General features: G+C 40.4%; 1 protein-coding gene across 1 annotated transcript in view; it reads left to right on the top strand.

The window, feature by feature from the left end:
* Nucleotides 1–12,214: 12,214 nt before the first annotated feature.
* The window catches only part of LAMB4 (laminin subunit beta 4), a gene marked incomplete at its 5' end in the record, with an annotated part of 91,112 nt that continues 81,690 nt past the window's right edge, over nucleotides 12,215–21,636 (top strand). The window contains 2 exons of the mRNA XM_081102376.1: nucleotides 12,215–12,248; nucleotides 21,244–21,401. Coding sequence (XP_080958502.1) covers nucleotides 12,215–12,248; nucleotides 21,244–21,401 — 192 coding nt within the window. The remainder of the gene's footprint in view (nucleotides 12,249–21,243; nucleotides 21,402–21,636) is intronic.

The raw sequence follows: 21,636 nt of genomic DNA, 5'->3' as shown, positions 1-21,636 counted from the left end.
GCATATATCCTAAGAATATGCCATCAATTAACAGGAAAAAAGTCATAGTCACCTATACATGGTTATTTGAAGGCAAATTTCTGAAATTTGAACAGTGTTGTCACTTTAATTATAACTTTTAATTATAATTTTTATTATAAAATTGGAGATACAGATATCAGGAAGAAACCCCTCAAGATATAATAAAACCACTCAAAAAATACAGCAAGCCTTTTAAATGTATATATTTAAATAATGTCTTTTATGAAATTCCAATGTTTGAGATAACTTTAAATACATGCAAATATTATTGTGTATGGTTTTATATTTTGCATCATAATTTAAAAGGCTTCAGGGGAAATAGTATTCGATTAATAAAGCAGATCACAAACCGATCAAATAACAAACTGGAAAGTCCCTCCATTAAGTCCCTTCATTTTGCTTAAGCTCCCCATTGGAATTTCTACCTAAAAACCAAATGCTACTCTTTGGTCTCCTGCCACCTGGTGCTGTATGGAAGCTGTTGGTTTGTAAAAAGAAATGAAACAAGTGAGTTCAGCTGATACTGACTGCAGGCGTCCTCTCTGCTCAGCCCTGAAATGGGAAAGAGATGATGCCAGTCCTCTAGGAGTTTGCTGTCCAGTGCACCTGCAGGGAATAAAATTAAAACCAACCGTGGCATCAATTTAAGATATAGCAATAAATAAAAACATGCAATTATATAACAAGTAAGAACCTTTGAAAAAACACTTTAGAAAGAGCTGAAAAGTCTATAAAATTAGTGTTTGGGGAACATTTGTTGAATCTATTCCCTAATCTGATACATACCTAGGTTGTGGGTTCAATTCCCAGCTAGGGCATGTAGGGGAGGCAACTGATCAGTCTCTCTCTCTCTCTCTCTCTCTCTCTCTCTCTCTCTCTCTCTCTCTCATCAATAAAAACATATCTTTGTGTGAGGATTAAAAAGAGAGAGAGAGCCTGGCCAGCGTGACTCAGTGGTTGAGCGTCCACCTATGAACCAGGAGATCACAGTTTGATTCCCAGTCAGGGCACATGCCTAGGTTTCTGGCTTGATCCCCAGTGTGGGGTGTGCAGGAGGCAGCCTATCAATTATTCTCTCCATCACTGATGTTTCTATCTCTCTCTCTCTTTCCCTCTCCAAAATCAATAAAAATATTTTTTTTTTTAAAAAAAAAAGAGAGAATGGTGTATTCAGGGACTGAATATGTAGAGCATAGCTCTCATGGCGAGTGTGGGAGAGATGTTGCCGCCAGATTATAAATAGGTTTTGTTATGCACACTAAGAAGATCAGGGCCTGTAAGTGAAAGGGAGCCAATGAAGGTTTGTAAGCAAAACAATTTCACAAGTATAAGTGTGTGTTCCCTGGTGACAATGAGGAGAATAGCTCAGAAGAAACCAGGACAAGATTTAGGAGGCAGCTAGAGTCTTCCTTAGCACAGACAATAGAGTTGTGAAGGCCTGAGGCAGGGGGCGGGGACTACTAGAAGAGGTCCATGGGGGGTGGGGGAGGGAAAGTGGGTATATGTTATCTTTTCCACAATAAAGATTTTTAAAAAGTAAAAAAAAGAAAAAAAAGAAATGATGGCAGCCCCAACAGACATGCTGATGTAAGGCTGCAGAGCACAGAGCAAGTGGAGTGAAAAGGCTGACTTAGGGTTCAGAAGCTGGGGGTGGCCTTCATAGCAGCATTTGATGATCTCATCTTGGGAAAGCTAAGTTAAGAGTCAATCTGAAAATGTAATGACTTAAAACGTTCTGCTTTAAGCAATTGGGGTAATACAACTTTTTGGTCATCAAGACCCGGCCACAAAATACTAAATTTGGTTTTTCTAAGCAAAATAAAACAGTTCAGTCAATACTATTCAGCTTCTTTCTCCAACCTCCTCCCTTCCTCCGCGCCAGCCCACCCCCTACTGTTCCTGAAAGGATCCTAAGCGTAAACAGGCCAGTGAAAGGCGAGACCTTCTGACTGACTAACAATCTTGAGTAGAAGCGGTGAGAATCAGGTGCTGTTTCCAACAGAAGGGAACAAAGAAGGAAGCACCAGAAGGACTGAGGCTTTACCTCTCTCCGTTGGGTGATGCTCGGAGACCCAGGCTGAGCCCAGCAGCTTCTTTCTGAAAGGACACGATGGTCCTTTCTGTGGGGTACTCTCCATGTCCCCCCTGCTGCTGGTGGAGGTGGCTTCCTGGGATGCCGTTGGAATAAGAATTTCTGGAAGCCCCATGGGAGGGTGAGGTATCATGGAAAGTTTCATTTCTGTGGATTTAAACCCATGAATTTCCAAGGTCACCTCCCCCTCCGCCCAGTCCAGGAAAAAGTCCCATTTTTGTCTTCAGCGCAGCTAGACACAAAGCCACTGCCCAGAGTTTCCACTCCTTATTCGCACAGCTCAGTCCAGCATCTGGGTAGCTTAGAGAGAGAGAGGGAGAGAGAGAATGAATATGCCTTTGTCTGGGGATTTTGTGTTTCCAAGTTTTCACAGGCTCACATGGGCTCCAGGCCTCCGGCAATTATCTTTGTTCCCAGGTTAGACTGACAGGCAAGCGCCTTCTCTACGTCACCCCACCTTGACTGCATGTTTCCATCTTCCCCTTTGTTGCACCTCTTCCCCCAGTGGTTTGCAGGAATTGCAGTGGTTCCCTGGGGAGTGAAAAGTTTCAGCTTCCTGGTGAAGCTGCCCAGATGACTATGCTTATAATGTCTGGCCGTCCCTTTGCTTTCTTCCTAATATTAATATTAAAAACTGGCTAATTACAATGTGACACCAGTTCCAGCAAGCCACGGTCAAAGGAAAGTCACTAATACCGCACCAAGCACCAGCCTATGCTGGGAAGAACACAGGGACTTTGGGGGAAGCAGCCGAAGAAATAGTCAAGGCCACTTCCCCCTTTGTCACTGAACCCCATCAATGGTTTAGGGAGGCCAGGCTCCGAGATTTTGATTGTGTGCCTCAGGGGAATGAGAGGGAAAGAGAGAGATTAAGCATAGCTGAGGTCCCTGACTTGAGCAAATGAGTGGGTAAAGATGTCATGAACTGAGATGGTACGGAAATGAGGGAGATGGACAGGTTGGAACGACTGTGAACAGTGTTATGCTTGAGGTGCTGGTGAGTCATCCGGATAGAGATTCAATCAGCAGTTGAAACATGAAATCAAAGTTCAGGAAGCAGGTGGGGTTAGAGTTGGAGAAAGAAGTGGTTTAAGTTAGTAAATAACCCAAATGAGTTGCCTGAGGAATACACACAGAAAGAGAAGATGTTCAGGTGGCAGCGGAGGAAACACCAATGCTCACGGGGAAGGTAGAAAAGAGAGTACTTTCTGCTTCATCTCCCTGGGATCGGAAAATATAAACAACTTTGTTTGCTTGGTGACTTTCTGATATATTCGAATCCAATTAAATAATGGAGAAATAAAACCTATCACCCCAATCTAGTAAGTACCTAATAGTATCGTTTCCAGAACTTCACATTATAGCTTGCACTACCAAAGTATCCGGGTAATGGTGAAAATGGAGAGACGTTTTCCAAGACTGAGTGAATCCTGAAAGACTGGCCTTTTCCATCCTGAGGATGAGCCCATGTTGTGCTGCAGCAACAATTATAGGCAAGGACTGCAGCCTCCTTGGCCCAGCCACAATCTAGCCTCTGGAACTTCTCATTTCTTTCTTTTTTCGTCTTTTCTGTTTGGTATGAGCCATTTCTCCCTTCTTGACAGATGCCAATATAAATCAATGAAACAAGTTAGTTAATGTTGTCTTAATGTTGTCTCTGTAGAGATGTTTACCGCTCACATTCTAGAAGCCAAAATATGCCATGGACTGTCTCGCTCTTCCTCTGTAAGTTTCATCAGACACAAGATGCCTTTCTGAAGGTAAAGCTGGATGATCAAGCAAAAGACTCTACAAGTTAGTGAATCGTGAAAATGCCTGCATTTATCACTCTTTTCCAGGTTAAGAGTGTGCTTTATAAAAGTATTATTATTGCAAGTAGGAAGGAAAATGTGTTTGAATAGGCCCATAATTTTCACCCACGTGAACTTAGAGCATCTCCCCAAACAATTCATTCCTTGAGAGGGTGTTGCACCTCTGTGGCTTTTGTGAGCACAATGTAAGCTTTGATTCTCTGCGAGTCTTCCTCCTGAATTTCACACTGTAGGAGCAACAAATCACTTAAATCTTGGTTATATATTTGGCAGGAATGTTGCAATTTGGGGCTGTGGTCCCTGATCGCAACTCCCGTAGTCATTTTCAGAAGTTTGGCACATAAATACCGTTTGCTGTAAAATCGAGCTCTGTGTGTGTGTGTGTGTGTGTGTGTGTGTGTGTGTGTAAGTCAGTCAAAACCTAAGGCAAGTAACTTTACAAATCACCTTTTTTGGCAAGTTTTGGAATACCTCTCTCTTTTTTCCCTACCCTCAGATGCCTCAGGGAAAACATTTTCTACTTAAATTGACTCTCACTTTCAGGTGTGCCTTTACATGCCCTGCCTGCTGCCTGCGCCTCTCAACAGACTCTCAAATCCTGGTAAGTCTCACCTTCGATCTCACTGGCAAGTTGGCATTTTTTGGATTAAGTGAAGGTATCAGCAAGCTCAGAATTTGTTGGGTATGTGGGGAAGCAGCATAGAGTATAATATATCAGAGCATAGAGTATAATCATTGTTTTTACAGAAGGATCAATAATCAGACATGCATATATCATACAATACCCAATGGGAAGAGTGGAAGCTTAGTGCACAGTGGGATGCAGCCAATGACCTGACGTTCTCTGTTCCTTGAAGGAAGCACGAAATAAAATGTTGAGCTGCACCATTTAAAATTGTGTATTAGGTAAATGCTTATTTCACTATGGTGATACAACTTGTGACAAGTTAGAAAAAAATTCAAATTCTATAGAACTGTGCGTGTCTTCAAAATGTTTCTGTTAATATCCTAGGTGTGTGTAAATACTGTGTTAAAAAACAACAACACGTACTTTCTGCTGTAATTGAAAGGAAATAAGCTTTATAGCTTCCAGTTCTGCATTCCTCTCTGTGATGCAATTTAGGCAACACAGCTGAAATATCTAATGATTCCTGATGCAAAGTGGAAAAAGATATTACACAAATAAGGGAAAGTTAAACATAACTTCGTTGACTGAGCACAGCCTGCAAGTGAGGGCAGATGAAGTAATGATAGTGAATAATCAGTAAATTAAAATCAATTAGCAATGCCAGAAAGTTAGATATTTTATTGTCTATTGCCACCCTTCATACATTCTGAGACCTTTATTGCAACACAATATATTTTAAGACCTGCGTCCTCCAGCACCATTCATTAAACCAGGGGTCCTCAAACTATGGCCTGTGGGCCACATGCAAATACCAAATATTGTATTTGTTCCCGTTTTGTTTTTTTTACTTCAAAATAAGTTATGTGCAGTGTGCATAGGAATTTGTTCATAGTTTTTTTAAAAAAAAACTATAGTCCTGCCCTCTAACGGTCTGAGGGACAGTGAACTGGCCCCCTGTTTAAAAAGTTTGAGGACCCCTGCATTAAACAATGACCAAAGTACATCCACATGCTTCTCATCCAAAGAGAAGGTAATAGTATATTTATTCATCCCAATTACTTTCACAGGCATCACTTAAACTCACCAGTACAGTTAGCAAGAAAACATTTCACGCAGCCCCTGTGAGGCTTTGCAAATGTCAGCTCTGATAAACCAGCCTGAAAAGCAGCACCAACTAAATGGGCAGCTCGAGGAAGGATGGTGTGGAGGGGATTACCACGGCAGCTCGCCGGTGCGGCATGTGCCGCTGTGGGCTCCATAATGCCTGTGTAGGTGACTTCAGATAATAGAACTCCTAAAAGCTGCCAGACTTACCATAAGACTCATGTAGTTTGGGGCTCAGCTCACCTGAAATGGGAAACAGAAAACAGGGAGTAAGACCAGAGCTGAGCAATTTATAGAAACAGAGGGTGGGATGCCAGGCCCTGGCTCAGGGCGCGGAAGCCACCTGCAGTTTCTCAGACTCAGCACGGTTGATATTTGGGACGGGATAATTCTGTGTCACGGGGCTGGGGTTGTCCTATGCATTGGAAGATATTGATTTCGGGGCATCCCTAGCCCCTACCCACTAGGTGTCAATGGTATCCCTCTCCCCTATTGTGACAGCCAGACGTGTCTGCAGGTGTTGCCAAATGTTCTCTGCAAGGCAAACCAACCCATTGAAAACCAGTGCACAACACTTTTCTGAGAAGCAGAAAAGCTGATCTGGGCCTAGGATTTGCAGCGTAATTACAGGGATCAGCCATAATCCACATTCACTGAGAAAGAAGTCAAGGGTTTATTTGCAGTGGGACGTAGAAAAGGAAGAAAAGCGGGCATGAGTTAAATCGCTTTACCACATTTTACTGGATCATTTCAGGAAGAATACTTTTAGCAGCCTGAATTAACCAGAATTAACCCACCTCTTCAGCTGCTGTGCCTCAGGCTTTCAGAGATCGCTGGATTAAAGGATTTTAAATCCCAATGTTCAGTGGGGCCACTTGCATTCTTTGGGGGGAGGAAGAAAGCTAGGGACCCCAGCGCTTCCCACCTTCTTCTAAATGGGCCCTGCAGAAGTCCCTGGTGTGAACGCTTTGGACCACAGGCCAGTGCTCTGACTTGGAAGCTGTGATTCCTTCACAGGATGTGGTTCAGGATCTTTGCAGAAAGCCTAGTTCTAAGTGAAGACAATAAGGGGAATGAAGCCCACCATAGAATGTCTTCCAGCTATGATATAAAAAATTAGGACTATTGATGGGTGATTATCTCTATAACCCTCTTTGCCTCCCAAGCAATTTCTATTACAATATTTAAATTTTCAGATTTAAAGACAGCCCAGTTTCACACTGGGGCTCTGGAAAGCAGATATATATATATATATATATATATATATATATATATATATATATATGAAATAGGGAAAATGTTAAGGACTAAAAGCCAGAAACTAGGCCATGGGGGAAGAGGCAGGTAAAAGGTCAGCACCAGGGAACAACCAGGACTGGAAATTGATGCAGGGATCTCAAAATCAAGGTTACAACAACCCGGCAGGAAAGGGAGCCTCCAGAGCATAACTGAGACTTTCAAGTGGGGGTGGATGAAGTGAGGTTAGTGGAATAGCCAGTAAATAAAAGTCAAGCTAGAATGCTATGCTGCAATTAGTGTCAAGGTTAGACACTGGTGTATTTTAACACACACACACACAAATGCAAACTACAATTAATTCAAGTCAAATGTTTTTTTAAATATTTTTCTGAGTACTTATTTAAAAATATATTTATTGTTAAGAGTATTATGGATATCCCCCTTTTTCTCTCATTGCCCCCTCCATCTGGTTCCCACCCCACCCAAGGCCTTCACCACCCTATTGTTTATGTCACTAGGTAATGCATATATGCATTTTTTTTGGTTAATCTCTTCCCACCCACCCTTCCCCTTTCCTTGAGATTTTTCAGTCTGTTCCATGTTTCCATGCCTCTGGTTCTATTTAATTCATCAGTTCATTTTATTCATTAGATTCCTTGTTCACTTATTTTTATTTTTATATTCAATTGTCGATAGATATTTGTTATTGCCAATTTTTGTTCATATTTCTCCTCCTCCTCCTCCTCTTCCTCCTCCTCCTCCTCCCCCTCTTCCTCCTCCCCCTCCTCCTCCTCCTCCTCCTCCTCCTCCTTCTTCTTCTTCTTCTTCTTCTTCTTCTTCTTTTTCAAGAATACCCTTCAACATTTCATGTGATACTAGTTTGGTGGTGATGAACTCCTTTAGCTGTTTGTTTGTTTGTTTGTTTGTTTGTTTGTTTGTTTGTTTTGTTAATCCTCACCCAAGGTTATTTTTCCATTGATTTTTAGGGCAAGTGGAAGAGAGAGGGAAAGACAGAGAGAAACATAAATGTGAGAGAAACACATTGATTGGTTGCCGCCCACATAAGCCTGATCAGAGCCTGGGCCAGGGAGGAGCCTGCAACCAAGGCATGTGCCCTTAACTTGAATTGAACCCAGGGCCCTTTGCTCTGCAGTCCAATGCTCTATCCACTGAGCCAAACCGGCTAGGACTCCCTTTAGCTTTTTCTTGTCTGTGAAGCTCTTTATCTGACCTTCAATTTTAAATAATAGCTTTGCTGGGTAGAGTAATCTTGGATGTAGGTCCTTGCTATTCATCACTTTGAATATTTCTTGCCACTCCCTCTGGCCTGCAAAGTTTCTGTTGAGAAATTGGCTGAGAGTTGTATGGGCTCTTCCTTAGAGGTAACTAACTGCTTCTCTCTTGCTGCTTTTAAGATTCTCTCTCTTTGTCTTTAACCCTTGGCATTTTCATTATGGTGTGTCTTGGTGTGGCCTCTTTGAATTCCTCTTTGTTTGGGACTCTCTATACTTCCTGGACTTGTAAACTATTTCTTTCACCAGGTTGGGGAAGTTTTCTGTTATTATTTCTTCAAATAGGTTTTCAATATCTTGCTCTCTCTCTTCTCCTCTGGCACCCATATAATGTGAAAGTAGGTTGGAAGAAGGGGAGGATCAAATCAGCAACTTAGAAAACAAGATAGAAAAAACAACAACAATCAGAGCAGCAAAGAGAAAAAATAATTTTAAAAAATGAGGATAGTTTAAGGAAAATTTTGGATAACACGAAGTGTAATAACATCTGCATCATAGGGATACCAGAAGGAGAAGAGAGAGAGCAAGGAATAGAGAACTTATTTGAAGAACTAGAGAGTAAAATCTTCCTTAACCTGGTGAAAGACACAGAAGGTAAAAGACACACAAGTCCAGGAAGCACAGAGTCCCAAACAAGATGGACCCGAAGAGGCCCACATCAAGACACATCATAATTAAAATATCCAAGGTATTTTTATCAAAAATAGACCCAGAGACATAGAAGCAGGAACAGATTGTTGAACCTCAGAGGGAAGGCAGGGCAGGGTGGGTGGGAAGAGATCAACCAGTGAACCTATATGCGTATTTGCATAACATGTGGACACAGTCAATGGGGTGGTGAGGGCCTGGGGGGCAGGGTGGTGATGGGAGCAGGCTGGAAGAGGTTAATAAGGGGGAAAGGTGGACCTATGTAATGCTTTCAACAATAAATATTTTTTTAAATAAATAAATAAATAAATAAACATTAAATGCCCAAGGTTAAAGACAAACTGAGAATCTTAAAAGCAAGAGAAAGTCAGTTAGTTACTTACAAGAGAGCTTCCATAAGACTGTCACCTGACTTTTCAACAGAAACATTTCAGGCCAGAAGGGATTAGCATGAAATATTTAAAGTGATGAAAAGCAATGACCTATGACCAAGGCTATTTTACCCACCAAGGCTATCATTTAAAATTGAGAGAGAAATAAAGAACTTTCCAGACAAGAAAAAATAATAGTAGTTTGTTATCACCAGATCAGTATTATAAGAAATGTTAAAGGGCTTGGAAAAAGAGGAGGAGGAGGAGGAGGAGGAGGAGGAGGAGGAGGAGGAGGAGGAGAAGGAGGAAGAGGAAGAGGAAAAGAAGAAGGAGGAGGAAGAGGAGGAGGAGGAGGAGGAGGAGGAGGAGGAACAAGGGGAGGAAAATGAATAAAAAATGACCCTCAAGTTTCTGGCCTAAGCACATTGATCCACGGTAATGACAGTGGATTCCCAAACTTTGTTACAGATGGAATCACCTGGAATCTTTAGAACATACTGATGCCAGGACCTCACGTCCAGGAATTCTGATTTAATTGGTATGAATGTACCTGGGCAGCAGGGTGTTTAAATCTCCCCGGGTGATTCTAATGTGCAGCAAAGTTTGGGAACCACTGGGTTATGCTCTTCCCTTAGAATGGAATCCAGGAGAAGAGCAGGCATGTTGGGCAAGTTAATGAGGTTTAGGTGTTTGTGAGCCATCGGTGGTTCTCAACCCTGGCTACACATTAGAATCCTCTGGGGAGCATCTTAAACACATTGACATTTGGGTCCCACCTCCAGCGATACTGATTGAATTGACCTGGGATGGGCCCGAGCATTGGCAGTTGAGAAATCTCCCCAGGTACATAGCATAAAATATTATTCAACTCTAAAAAGGAAGGCATGAAGCATGCAGGCAGGAGTTCTGAATCCAGAACAACATCAGGATTTGAGATTTCATGCTACCAAACGTGTAGCTGGGCAATTGACCAAAGCCACATGCTCTGACTGAGGAAAAGGCAACAAGAATCTGCCACCTAGAAAAAGTGCTCAGGGTCAGGTGTCCCACACAGAGCCGACTTCCTAAGGCTCCATTCTGGGCTCCCTATAGGTCTTCACTAGGTTGTGTATGCAGTTATTATACCCAAATCGCAGATTTTTAGGACAGATAGAGCTCACTTTCAGCTGGAGATGCTTCCAGAGGGCTGCTTCTCACTCGGTCATTGTCTTATGACATTGGACATCTAGAATGCCCCCCAGGCTGTGTCAACTTGGATCACCGAGTGGGAAATTCGTCTAAAATCGGGCATTTCAAAATACTGTCTAAAGGACTTCATAAGGAGTCAGGCATTTGAGTTTAGGAGGGTGGCATTCAAGGCAAAGGGCATGAGAGGAGGGTGCAACAAGCAGAAAGTGGTGTCCTCATGCTAGAGTTCAGGGAATGTGAGGTTAGAGGGATAAAGATGTGGGATTAATAAGATAAACAATTTATTAGGACAGGCCTTGAAGGCTAGAAGGTCAAAAATAATTCTCACATGTAAATAGATGAAAAATATTTTTATACTCACTACCATTCATATAAATACATTAAAATAATAATAAGGTACAATTTTTTGCTTTTTAAATTGATAAATATTTAAAAATTCATGATACTCAATATTGGTAAGGGCTCAGGTCAACAGCTGTTCCCATAGGCTGTTGATGAGAATCTAAAATGGGACAAACTTTCTGGACAAACAAACTGAATGGCAGTTTGAACATCCAAAGCTGTACACACACCACACACACACACACACATGTATGCACACATGTATATATGCAAATGTGTGTGTACTCTTATGTATGCATATATATGTCTGTATACACACATGCTGTTTGATTCATTATTTCCACTCCATTTAATATATGCTGGGGAATAATTACGGATATAAACAAAGACTTAGCAAAAATATTTATAACAGGAAAATATTGGAAGCAAGGTACACATCAACCAATAGGGGATTTGTTAAAGAAATTTTGATTCAGAGGAATACTATTCAGTCATTTAAAACCAACGCAGAAGAACATTTTACCTTCTCTCCTTCCAATCCACTGAGATGCACGTACACTTTCATCCGTGTCAGGGCCCCCACAACAGTGACTTGGGGAGCCCTCTGTCCAGAGGGGCCTGGCTGAATCCACAAAGGGGTCACCGGTTTGGTTGGCGGAAGCCCCCAGGTGATTCTGATGCCCCACTAGGCTGAAAATTGCTTATGTGAAAATATATTGCTGGTACAAAAAGATGTGTAGGTTATATTGATTGAAAGATGCATATGATGTGATATCATTTTTAGAAAACATTTATATGCAAGGAAAAAAGTATGGAAGAACATGTAGCAAGATATTAACCACTTTTCTCTAGGTGGTAGGGCTATGGATAATAATTCTTTCATTTTGACTGTCTGAATTTTCTGTTTTCAATAATGAATGCATACTAATCGCATAATTTTTTTTTAAATAATAAGATGGGCAAAGGAAATTATATTTGTTCCATATTATTTCCCACAAATGATTGCATTTTGTGATTTCAAAATAGAAAACAAATATTTGTAAAAGTTGTATGTATTCTTTTTTGTTGTTGTTAATCCTCACCTGAGGATATTTTTCCATTGATTTTTAGAGAGTAGAAGGAAGGGGGAGAGATAGAGAGAGAGAAACATTGATGTGAGAGAGGCGTATCAATTGGCTGCCTCCCACATGCCCTGATCAGGGCCAGGTATCGCCCTTGACCAGAATTGAACCCAGGACCCTTCGGTCTGCAGACCAACACTCTATCTACTGAGCCAAACTGGCTAGGGCTATTTACTCTTATTTTTTAACATCTTGGGCACTATAGGTATTTTGTGTCCCTAAAGGATAAGAACCATCAGACAGTTTTTCAAATCATTTATAATTGATGCAATTAATTGAGTTTATCAGTAACTGATTTAACCTCCTTTTTTTTTTTTAACTCAGCAGAATTGGGTTTAATCATTTCCTGACAAAAGAATGCAATTTCAACTGACCTTTCTTTTGCACCTTGGTGAGTATTGCCAAAAATCAGTGTTCAGCTTGCATTACATTGTTTTAAAATATTTAATGGAAATAGTTTTTAAACATATTCACCTTTTTTCTATACTGCTATATATTTGCATAGCTCTTCTGTTGTATAATTGTCAGGCAACTAAAAAATTTCTCTCAAATATGTTTAGTGTCCACACATAGTTATTTCTATCACTCTTTCATGGAAGATTAGCCTCAGTAGATAAAGTAAGATATTATTAAAGAAAGCAAAATACTTTCAGATTCATAATTTGCAACTACAATGCATTTCAATTTTTAAAAATAGCTCTGCTTTGAATGTAGCACTTGTCCCAGTGATGTGGTCTCATGAAGAGCTTATAGGCAAAATCCCCTCTTCTGAATAAGCAACAGCTCTGAGCTAAAAGGCCAAATTCTCTATGTCTGTGCTATTTTTAATACGCTGAGAATAATTTACATTAGTCATAGAAAAGATGTTTCCAACAATTTCTCTCTTTGATCCAGACTTTTCTGTCTATAACAGACCTGCTTTTGCTTCCTGAGTACTAACTAACTTGCTTAGAATCTTTTCTTGAAAGATTCATAGTGAATCTCTTCATGGCAGCAAAGTTTAAGAATCTTGTCTTTTGATTGGGTTGTTTTTCTTTTGTTAAGTTGTATGAATTCCCTGTAAATGTTGGAGATTAAACCCTTATCAGTGATAACATTGGCAAATATGTTCTCCCATGCAGTGGGCTTTCTTGTTGTTTTGTTGACGGTTTCTTTTGCTGTGCAGAAGCTTTTTATTTTGATGTAGTCCCATTTGTTTATTTTTTTCATTAGTTTCCATTGCCCTAGGACAGCGGTTCTCAACCTGTGGGTCGCGACCCCTTTGGGTGTCGAACGACCCTTTCACAGGGGTCCCCTAAGACCATCAGAAAACACATATATAATTACATATTGTTTTGTGATTAATCACTATGCTTTAATTATGTTCAATTTGTAACAATGAAATTGGGGGTCACCACAACATGAGGAACTGTATTAAAGGGTCGCGGCATTAGGAAGGTTGAGAACCACTGCCCTAGGAGCTGTATCGGTGAAGAAATTGCTTTGGTATATGTCTGAGATTTTGCTGCCTGTGGATTCCTCTAGTATTTTTAAGTCCTTTATCCATTTTGAGTTGATTTTTGTGTATGGTGTGAGTTGGTGGTCTAGTTTCATTTTTTTTGCATGTATCTGTCCAATTTTCCCAACACCATTTATTGAAGAGCCTGTCTTGACTCCATTGTATGTTCATGCCTCCTTTGTCAAATATTAATTGAGCATAGTGGTTTGGGTCGATTTCTGGGTTTTCTATTCTATTCCATTGGTCTATATGTCTGTTCTTGTGCCAGTACCAGACTGTTTTGAGAACGGTGGCTTTGTAATACAGCTTGATATCTGGTATTGAGATTCCACTTACTTTGTTATTCTTTCTCAGGATTGCTGCAGCTATTCAGGGTTCTTTTTTATTCCAGATGAATTTTTGAAAAGTTCGTTCTAGGTCTGTGAAATATGCCATTGGTATTTGAATGGGGAGTTCATTGAATCTACAGATTGCTTTGGGTAGTATGGACATTTTAATGATGTTGATTCTACCAATCCATGAACACAGTATGTTCTTCCATCTGTTTATGTCTTCCTCTATCTCTTTTTTCAGTGTCCTGTAGTTTTCCACACATAGGTCTTTTACCTCCTTAGTTAAGTTTATTCCTAGGTATCTTAATTTTTTTTGGTGCAATGGTAAATATATAGTAAATAGTTACCTTTCGAAAGAAGACATAAGGAAGGCCAAGAGACATATGAAAACATGCTCAAAGTCACTAATTATCCGAGCGATGCAAATCAAAACGACAATGAGGTACCATCTCACACCTGTCAGAATGGCTATCATCAACAAATCAACAAATGACAAGTGCTGGCGAGGATGCGGAGAAAAAGGAACCCTCGTGCACTGCTGGTGGGAATGCAGACTGGTGCAGCCACTGTGGAAAACAGTATGGAGTTTCCTCAAACAAACTAAAAATGGAACTCCCATTTGACCCAGTGATCCGACTTCTAGGAATATATCCCAAGAAACCAGAAACACCAATCAGAAAGGATAACAAAGCGGCATAATTCACCATAGCTAAGATTTGGAAACAGCCTAAGTGCCCATCAGCAAATGAGTGGATTAAAACACTGTGGTACATCTACACAATGGAATACTACGCTGCAGTAAAAAAGAAGGAATTCTTACCATTTGCAATAGCATGGATATACCTGGAGAGCATTATGCTAAGCGAAATAAGCCAGTCAGAGAAAGATAAATATCACATTATCTCACTCATTTATGGAATATAATGAACAACATAAACTGATGAACAAAAACAGATTCAGAGACAGAGAAGCATCAATCAGAATGTCAAACCTCAGAGGGAAAGTAGGAGAGGGTAGGGGTAAGGGGGAGAGATCAACCAAAGGACTTGTATGCATGAATATAAGCCTATCCAATGGACACAGACAACAGGGGAGTAAGGGCATGAGTGGGGGTGGGGGGGTAATGGGATAAGAACACATATGTGATATCTTAATCCAGTGGTTCTCAACCTTCTGGCCCTTTAAATACAGTTCCTCATGTTGTGACCCAACCATAAAATTATTTTCATTGCTATTTCATAACTGTAATGTTGTTACTGTTATGAATCATAATGTAAATATCTGATATGCAGGATGGTCTTAGGCGACCCCTGTGAAAGGGTCGTTTGACCGCCAAAGGAGTTGCGACCCACAGGTTGAGAACCGCTGCCTTAATCAATAAATTTAAAAAAAAAAAAAGAATTTTTAAAAAAGAATCTTGTCTTTTAATTTTGCAATTTTTAAACCCCAAGGCAATTTCCCAATTAGATTTCCTGATTATGGAGGAAAGACTAGCTCTAGAAGGGAAATGCTCGTTTGTTCTCTGTTGAAAATTCCCTGCCTCAGAGAGGTGAGTCACAAGCCAGTGGGAAGGAACAAGGTGTGTCCGGCTGCACCCCCAGGACTCTAAAGCTCAGACCTGGCCTCAGGTAGTCAGAGAAGAGTTGTCTCATCTACAGCTGGCTTCGATGTTCTCTTTGGGATGAAACCACCATTCAAAATGAGAAGCAACCACTGAAGATGACTGTGCCTCCTCCCCAGCCTCGATAGTGTGTGACTTACACCTTGCTCAGAGTCCTCCACAAGGAGCTCCCCCTCTCTGGAGGAAAAGTCTTCAAAACTAAATTAGCATAATGCTCTCCAGTTCCATCCATGCTATGGCAAATGGTAAGAGTTCCTTCTTTTTTACAGCAGCATAGTATTCCATTGTGTAGATATACCACAGTTTTCTAATCCATTCATCTCTTGATGGGCACTTAGGCTGTTTTCAAATCTTAGCTATGGTGAATTGTGCTGCTATGAACATAGGGATGCATATATCCATAGTCAGAGAAGGATAAATACCACATGATCTCACTCATTTGTGGAATATAATGAACAACATAAACTGATGAACAAGGACTGATCCAGAGACGGAGAGGCATTGATTGGACTGCAGGCCTTGGAGGGAAGGTAGGGGAGGATGGGGGTAGGGGGAGAGATCAATCAAAGGATTTATATGCAAGCATATAGGCCTAACCAATGGACACGGACAACCGGGGGGTGAGGGCATGAACAGGGGGGTGGGGGGGGGAGGGTATAACATGGGGATAAGGACACATATGTAATATCTTAATCAATAAAAAATGTATTTTTTTTTAAAAAAAACTAAATTAGCAGAAAAGTCTGAGCTGCAATACATCCTGGATTTCTAAATCCAAGGTTCCCTGATCTAACCCAAATGTCTAGGTTTGCCTGTGGTCAAACCATAAACCAGGGAAACCCCACATCATCAGCTGGGGCACTTTCTGGTTTGACCCCAGGCATTCATATAAACACCGAGTCTATCTGAACACTTTGTCTTGCATTCTGACTAAGGAAAACAAGAAGAAAAGCATCCTAAAACATGCACTGGCCCCAGGTTTGGGGAACGGGATGCAAAGTGCAAACCTCATCTGACGTGCATTCTTTGGACTTTTCCTTACCCATATAAACAATGCGTGTGAGTACACCAGTGTATGTTTACAGCCTCTAAAACTCTGAAGTGCACTCCAAGGTACATGAAAACATCTTACGTGTTTCCGAAAATTATAGCAATATACAAAATTACTGAGAGATTATATAATAATGGTTATTTCTGCAAAGTGATCCTTTGTTTTACAGAAAATTTGCTGTGCATTTTCTTTAAATGACCAGCTCTACATTCATTCTTAGTAAGTTTCTATCTTTAAGTTGTGTGTCATTTTTTGAGGAAAATGTTGATTTTCTAAAGACATAAACATCTTTATCCTTCATCTTTGTTGAATTAGTTCCAGTGTAATAATTACCAGTGTAATAATGTGGCAGCTGGAATCTCTAGCCCAGGTAGGATATTGCTCAGTTTATCTTCAGGCATGAAGCCTTAACTACTTATGTTTCAGGCCACTTTTTGCCAAGTATTTAGACCATAAGTTCATATTTGCACTAAGCATATTACATGAATAATGGTTAACTAAGTCCCAGAATACGCTTATTTCAGAAAAGTACACATCTGAATAAGACAAGTTTGGCCAAGTTAGGTTATAAAAGCAGGTTAAATCTCTAAGGCAACAATTCCAATAAAAGACTTCAGGATGGAACTTGTCTAGAGAATAAAACCCTGAAGGGAAGTCTTAGTTAATCCACATGTAGCATTAGCAGAGATTTTATGTCTGACCCTGTTTCAAAAAGCCTCTATCTATTGGAATCCCAAATTCTAATTAGTTATTTGTGCTGGATGCCAATTCTAGGAATAAATGGAGCTCTCCATTTGGATTATTGGGTGAATAAAAGGTAAATTCATGTTAAAAAATCTAAGATCATTTATCATACAATGAAATAAAAACTGCATGATGGACTGTTTCTTCACGCATCTATCTCAAAGAAAGAGAAAGAAATGTTGGGCCTTTGTTTTAGAAGAATAATCTTTGCCATGAGATTGAAGATAGAAAATATCCTATTCAAACTGACATTTGGTAGCCTGTGGGGAAGTAGATATGATGTATCATATTCTTAACTGTGGAACTATGACCTATGTATGTTTACAGACTGATAATAATAATAATAACAACAAATAACCAGATTAAAAGAATGCTTCGTGTGGGAAATGTATTCATAAGAGAAATAACATTATTTTTCAGAAGTCTGTATTTTTGGAGGAAAAGTTGAAGGAAAGAAACCCATTAGATATAAAACAAATAAATAAAAAATTATTTATTTTTACAATTGAGAAAACTGAGAAGAAACCAACTTAATTCATAGTACGGTAATTTTTTTTTTCATTTTAGGCCAATCCTCTCACTCCTGTCTATTGAAATCAGGTCTTGGCATAAAAGGTCTCAGGGGAAAAGTGCATAAGAGCAGCTGGGACAGGGGTTTACTTGATTCACCATCCAGAGGCCAGTGGGGTAATTTTGAAAAAGAGAGAATTGTTTGGACTTTTTACTTTCATTTTGAGATCATTGCCGGTTCTCATGCAGCTGTAAGAAATAATACAGAGATATCCCACATACCTTTCACCCAATTTCCCCTGTCTTGCATAACTGTCGTACAATATCCCAACCAGAAAATTGACATTGATATATAGTCCATTGACCTTATTCAAATTTCACCAGTTTTACATACACTCGTGTGTGTGTGTGTGTGTGTGTGTGTGTGTGTATCACATGTGTAGGTTCCTGTATTCACCACCAGAGTTAAGATACCAAACAGTTCCATCCTCTTAAGGATCCCTAGCGTTACCCCTTTATCTCCACCCCCACATCCCTCCCTGCCTCCCCAAACCCCTGACAATCTACTCTCCATCTCTACAATTTTGTCATTCAAGAAATTGAATTGTGGAGTATAGAACCATCTGAGACTGGCCTTTTTCACTGAATGTAACTCCTTTGATATTCGCCCACACTGTTGCATATTTCAGTGATTTTCACTCCTTTTTTATTGCTAAGTACTATTCCATGGTATGGATGTACCACAGTTTGCTTAACCATTTACCTATTGAAGTAAATCTGGGTTGTTTCCAGTTTTTTTTTTTTTTTTTACTATTATAAGCAAAGATGCCATGGATATTTGTATTTAGTTTTTTGTGTAAACATAAATGTTCATTTCTCTGGGAGTGCAACTGCTGGACTGTATGATAAGCACATGCTTAACTTTATAAGAAACCTCCATACTTCCCCCCAAATGGCTGTGCCATTTTACATTCCCACTAGCAGTGTATGAGTCAGCCAGTTTTTCCACATCCTCTCCAGCATCTAGTGTTACTGCTACTTTTTTTATTTTACCCATTCTGATAGGTATGTAGTGCTATCTTATTGTGGCTTTGATTTGCATTTCCCTAATGGCTAATAAGGTTGAACATCTTTTGGGGCGTATTTGCCATCTGTTTATTTTCTTCAGTGAAATGTCTACTTGTGCCACTTGCCATTTTCTAGTTGGTTGGTTTCCTAATGTTGAATTTGGAGAGCACTTTACATATTCTAGATCAACACCTTTGTCAGATTTGTGATTTGCAATTATATTCTCCCAGTCTGCAGCTTGCCTTTTTACTTCATGAAGTTTCTAATTTTGATGAGGTCCAATCTATCGATTTTTCTCTACATGGATCATGGTTTTGTTGTCAATTCTAATAATTATTTGCCTAAGCCTCAAAGATTTTCTTTTACATGCCATAGAAGTTTTGTAGCTTTATAGATTTACTAGAAGCCCAGTACATGGGATTTGTGTACTGGTGGGGGGCGTGGCCTGCGGGAATCAGCCCGCTGTGGGAGCAGCCACTCATCCCGGTCAGCCCAGTGGCTGTAGACCCACCTTCTGAGTGGCTGCTCCCACTGTGGGAGCACACTGACCACCAGGGGGCAGCTCCTGCATTGAGCGTCTGACTCCTGGTGGTCAGTGGGCATCATAGTGACTGGTCAACTGGTCATTCTGGTTTTACCGCCATTCAGTCACTGGACTTTTATTATACAGGATATTTTACACTTAAATCCATGATCCATTTCGTGTTAATATTTGTATAAGTCATGAGGTTTGGGTTACAGTTTAGCTTTTGCCTATGAGTGCCCAATATTCATCACTATCTGTTGAAAAGGTTATCCTTCCTTCATTAATTACCTTTGCACCTCAAAAATCAGTTCAGCCTTTTTGTGTGGATCTATTTCTGGATTATCTGTTCTGTTGATCTATGGGCCTATTCCTCCACCAATATTACCCTCTTGTTTACTGTAGCTTTAATATCAAGTAATTCTGGGTCCTGTGTCTTCCATCTATTTTATTCCTTCCAAATTATCATGTCTATAATTTGAACTGTCATCAGGAGAAAACTAGTGCCTGGGTTTGGGCCTTGAGACTCAAAACAGAATTTTAACCCTTTCATTAAATTTAAAAAGAGTGTCTTGTTCAAATATACTTTTAAAAGAAAAAATAGAACTATGTCTATAAATAGCTATCAATAAAATATTACAGTCGACTCACATTGGATTTGCATTTAACTTTATATGTGTGTTAACCTTAGAACTTAGCCCCAGGGAGATTCTACTTTGTTTTCTTCAATCTTCCCAACAATAAACTAATCTATTCATATGTATGGGTTACAAAAGTGTAACTTGAACATAATAGAGCAAACCCTGGGCGAGAACCATACAGGCAGGAAAGAGTTAGGATTACCCTACCCACCCCTCATTTACATGGAGAGATTTAACAGTTATTTTAACTCGAAATTTAACATTTTGAAACAAATAAAACTTTAAAAATAGTTTGTAAACTGAGAATTAAGAATGTTATCTCAGAGGCTGTGCATGAAAAGTAGAGACTTGAGGTGACAATTGAGATAGAGTTGCTCTTGCAATCATCTTGTATCTCTTGTGACCAAATGCCTTCCAGACAGATCTGTTGGACAGCAGGTCTGAAGGCCTGCATGGGCTATACAGACTGAAACCCAAGGGGCATCAATTGTTCCAGGACTCATCTGAGCCCAACAATCCATATTATTAAAAGGATCAATTGGCCCTGGCCGGTTTGGCTCAATGGACAGAGTGTCAGCCTTTGGACTGACGGGTCCTGGGTTCGATTCTGGTCAGGGCACATGCCCAGGTTGCAGGCTCGATCCCCAGTGGGAGGCATGCAGGAGGCAGCCCATCAATGATCCTCTCAAATCATTGATGTTTCTATCTCTCCCTCTCCCTTCCTCTCTAAAATAAATAATATATATATATATATATATGTATATATATATATATATATTTATAAAAAGATCTGTTGAACTTACACACATTTTAGGAGAAAATTCTTTTCCAAGAATTTTAAACTCTGGTTGATTTGGTACAGGTTGAAACAGCAGGTGTAAGAGGCAGACTTAGGATTCTCGCTCCTCGTGTCTGTTTTTTGCCCTGCAATGACACATGGAGAATTCCCAGTCCAGAGAAGCTGTCCCTGATCGGCTTCTTAGAAGCAGAGCCTGAGAGGGGGATTTGTGTGAACGTGGTTTACTGAGGGATGCTGAGAGGAGTAAGGGAGAGGGAAGTGCAGTCGGATATGGTCCCAGCTGCAGGCAGGCTCCAGCCTCCTCCCAGCGAGAGGTTCTGAGCATAATTTGCACAGTGAAGTGCAATGGAGCCAGCCTTCGAAGTAAGCATTTATCATTCATTGGCTGCAGGATGGCCCAGGTGGGGACATGAATGCAGGTGCTATAACCCCGCAGGCTAAGAGATTTCCATCAGATGAGGCCCCAACAACATACAGGACAAGGGTCTTAATGCTCAACAGAAATGGTACTAAAAATAGATTAACTTTTCGAACTTAGCCAGTTGCTTCTTTAAGTCTTCTGCTGCCCTTTCTAAGTAGCTGTTTCTGTTGTGTTCAAGGGTGGCTCAGTTATGCGAAAGCTGAAGATAAATGCAACAGGGGTGCCTGTCATCCCCCCACCGGCAATCTCCTAGTGGGACGCAGCACACAGCTCACGGCTTCGTCTACCTGTGGGCTGGATGGAGCCCAGAAATACTGCATCCTCAGCTACCTGGAGGTGGGTTGGTTCATTGTTTATTTGTTGGGCTGCTATTTAATCAATGATGTAGATTCTTCCAGGTGCCTCTGGGGCTGCTCAGACAACAGTGTAAGAGACACCATTCCTTTCAGAACATCAGAGACACAGGAGACACAACTCAAAGCCAGGAAACCTTGATAGATTAGAAAATAGGGAAGATCTGCTTCGTCTATTTATTGTAACCTGTAGGATTAGAGAGAAACGTCTTTTCAGC

This window comes from Myotis nattereri, assembly GCF_964212035.1.
Source record: "Myotis nattereri genome assembly, chromosome: 11".
Classification (NCBI taxonomy): domain Eukaryota; kingdom Metazoa; phylum Chordata; class Mammalia; order Chiroptera; family Vespertilionidae; genus Myotis; species Myotis nattereri.
Note: the sequence above shows the minus strand (reverse complement) of the source record. Positions and strands in the feature narration are given on the sequence as shown.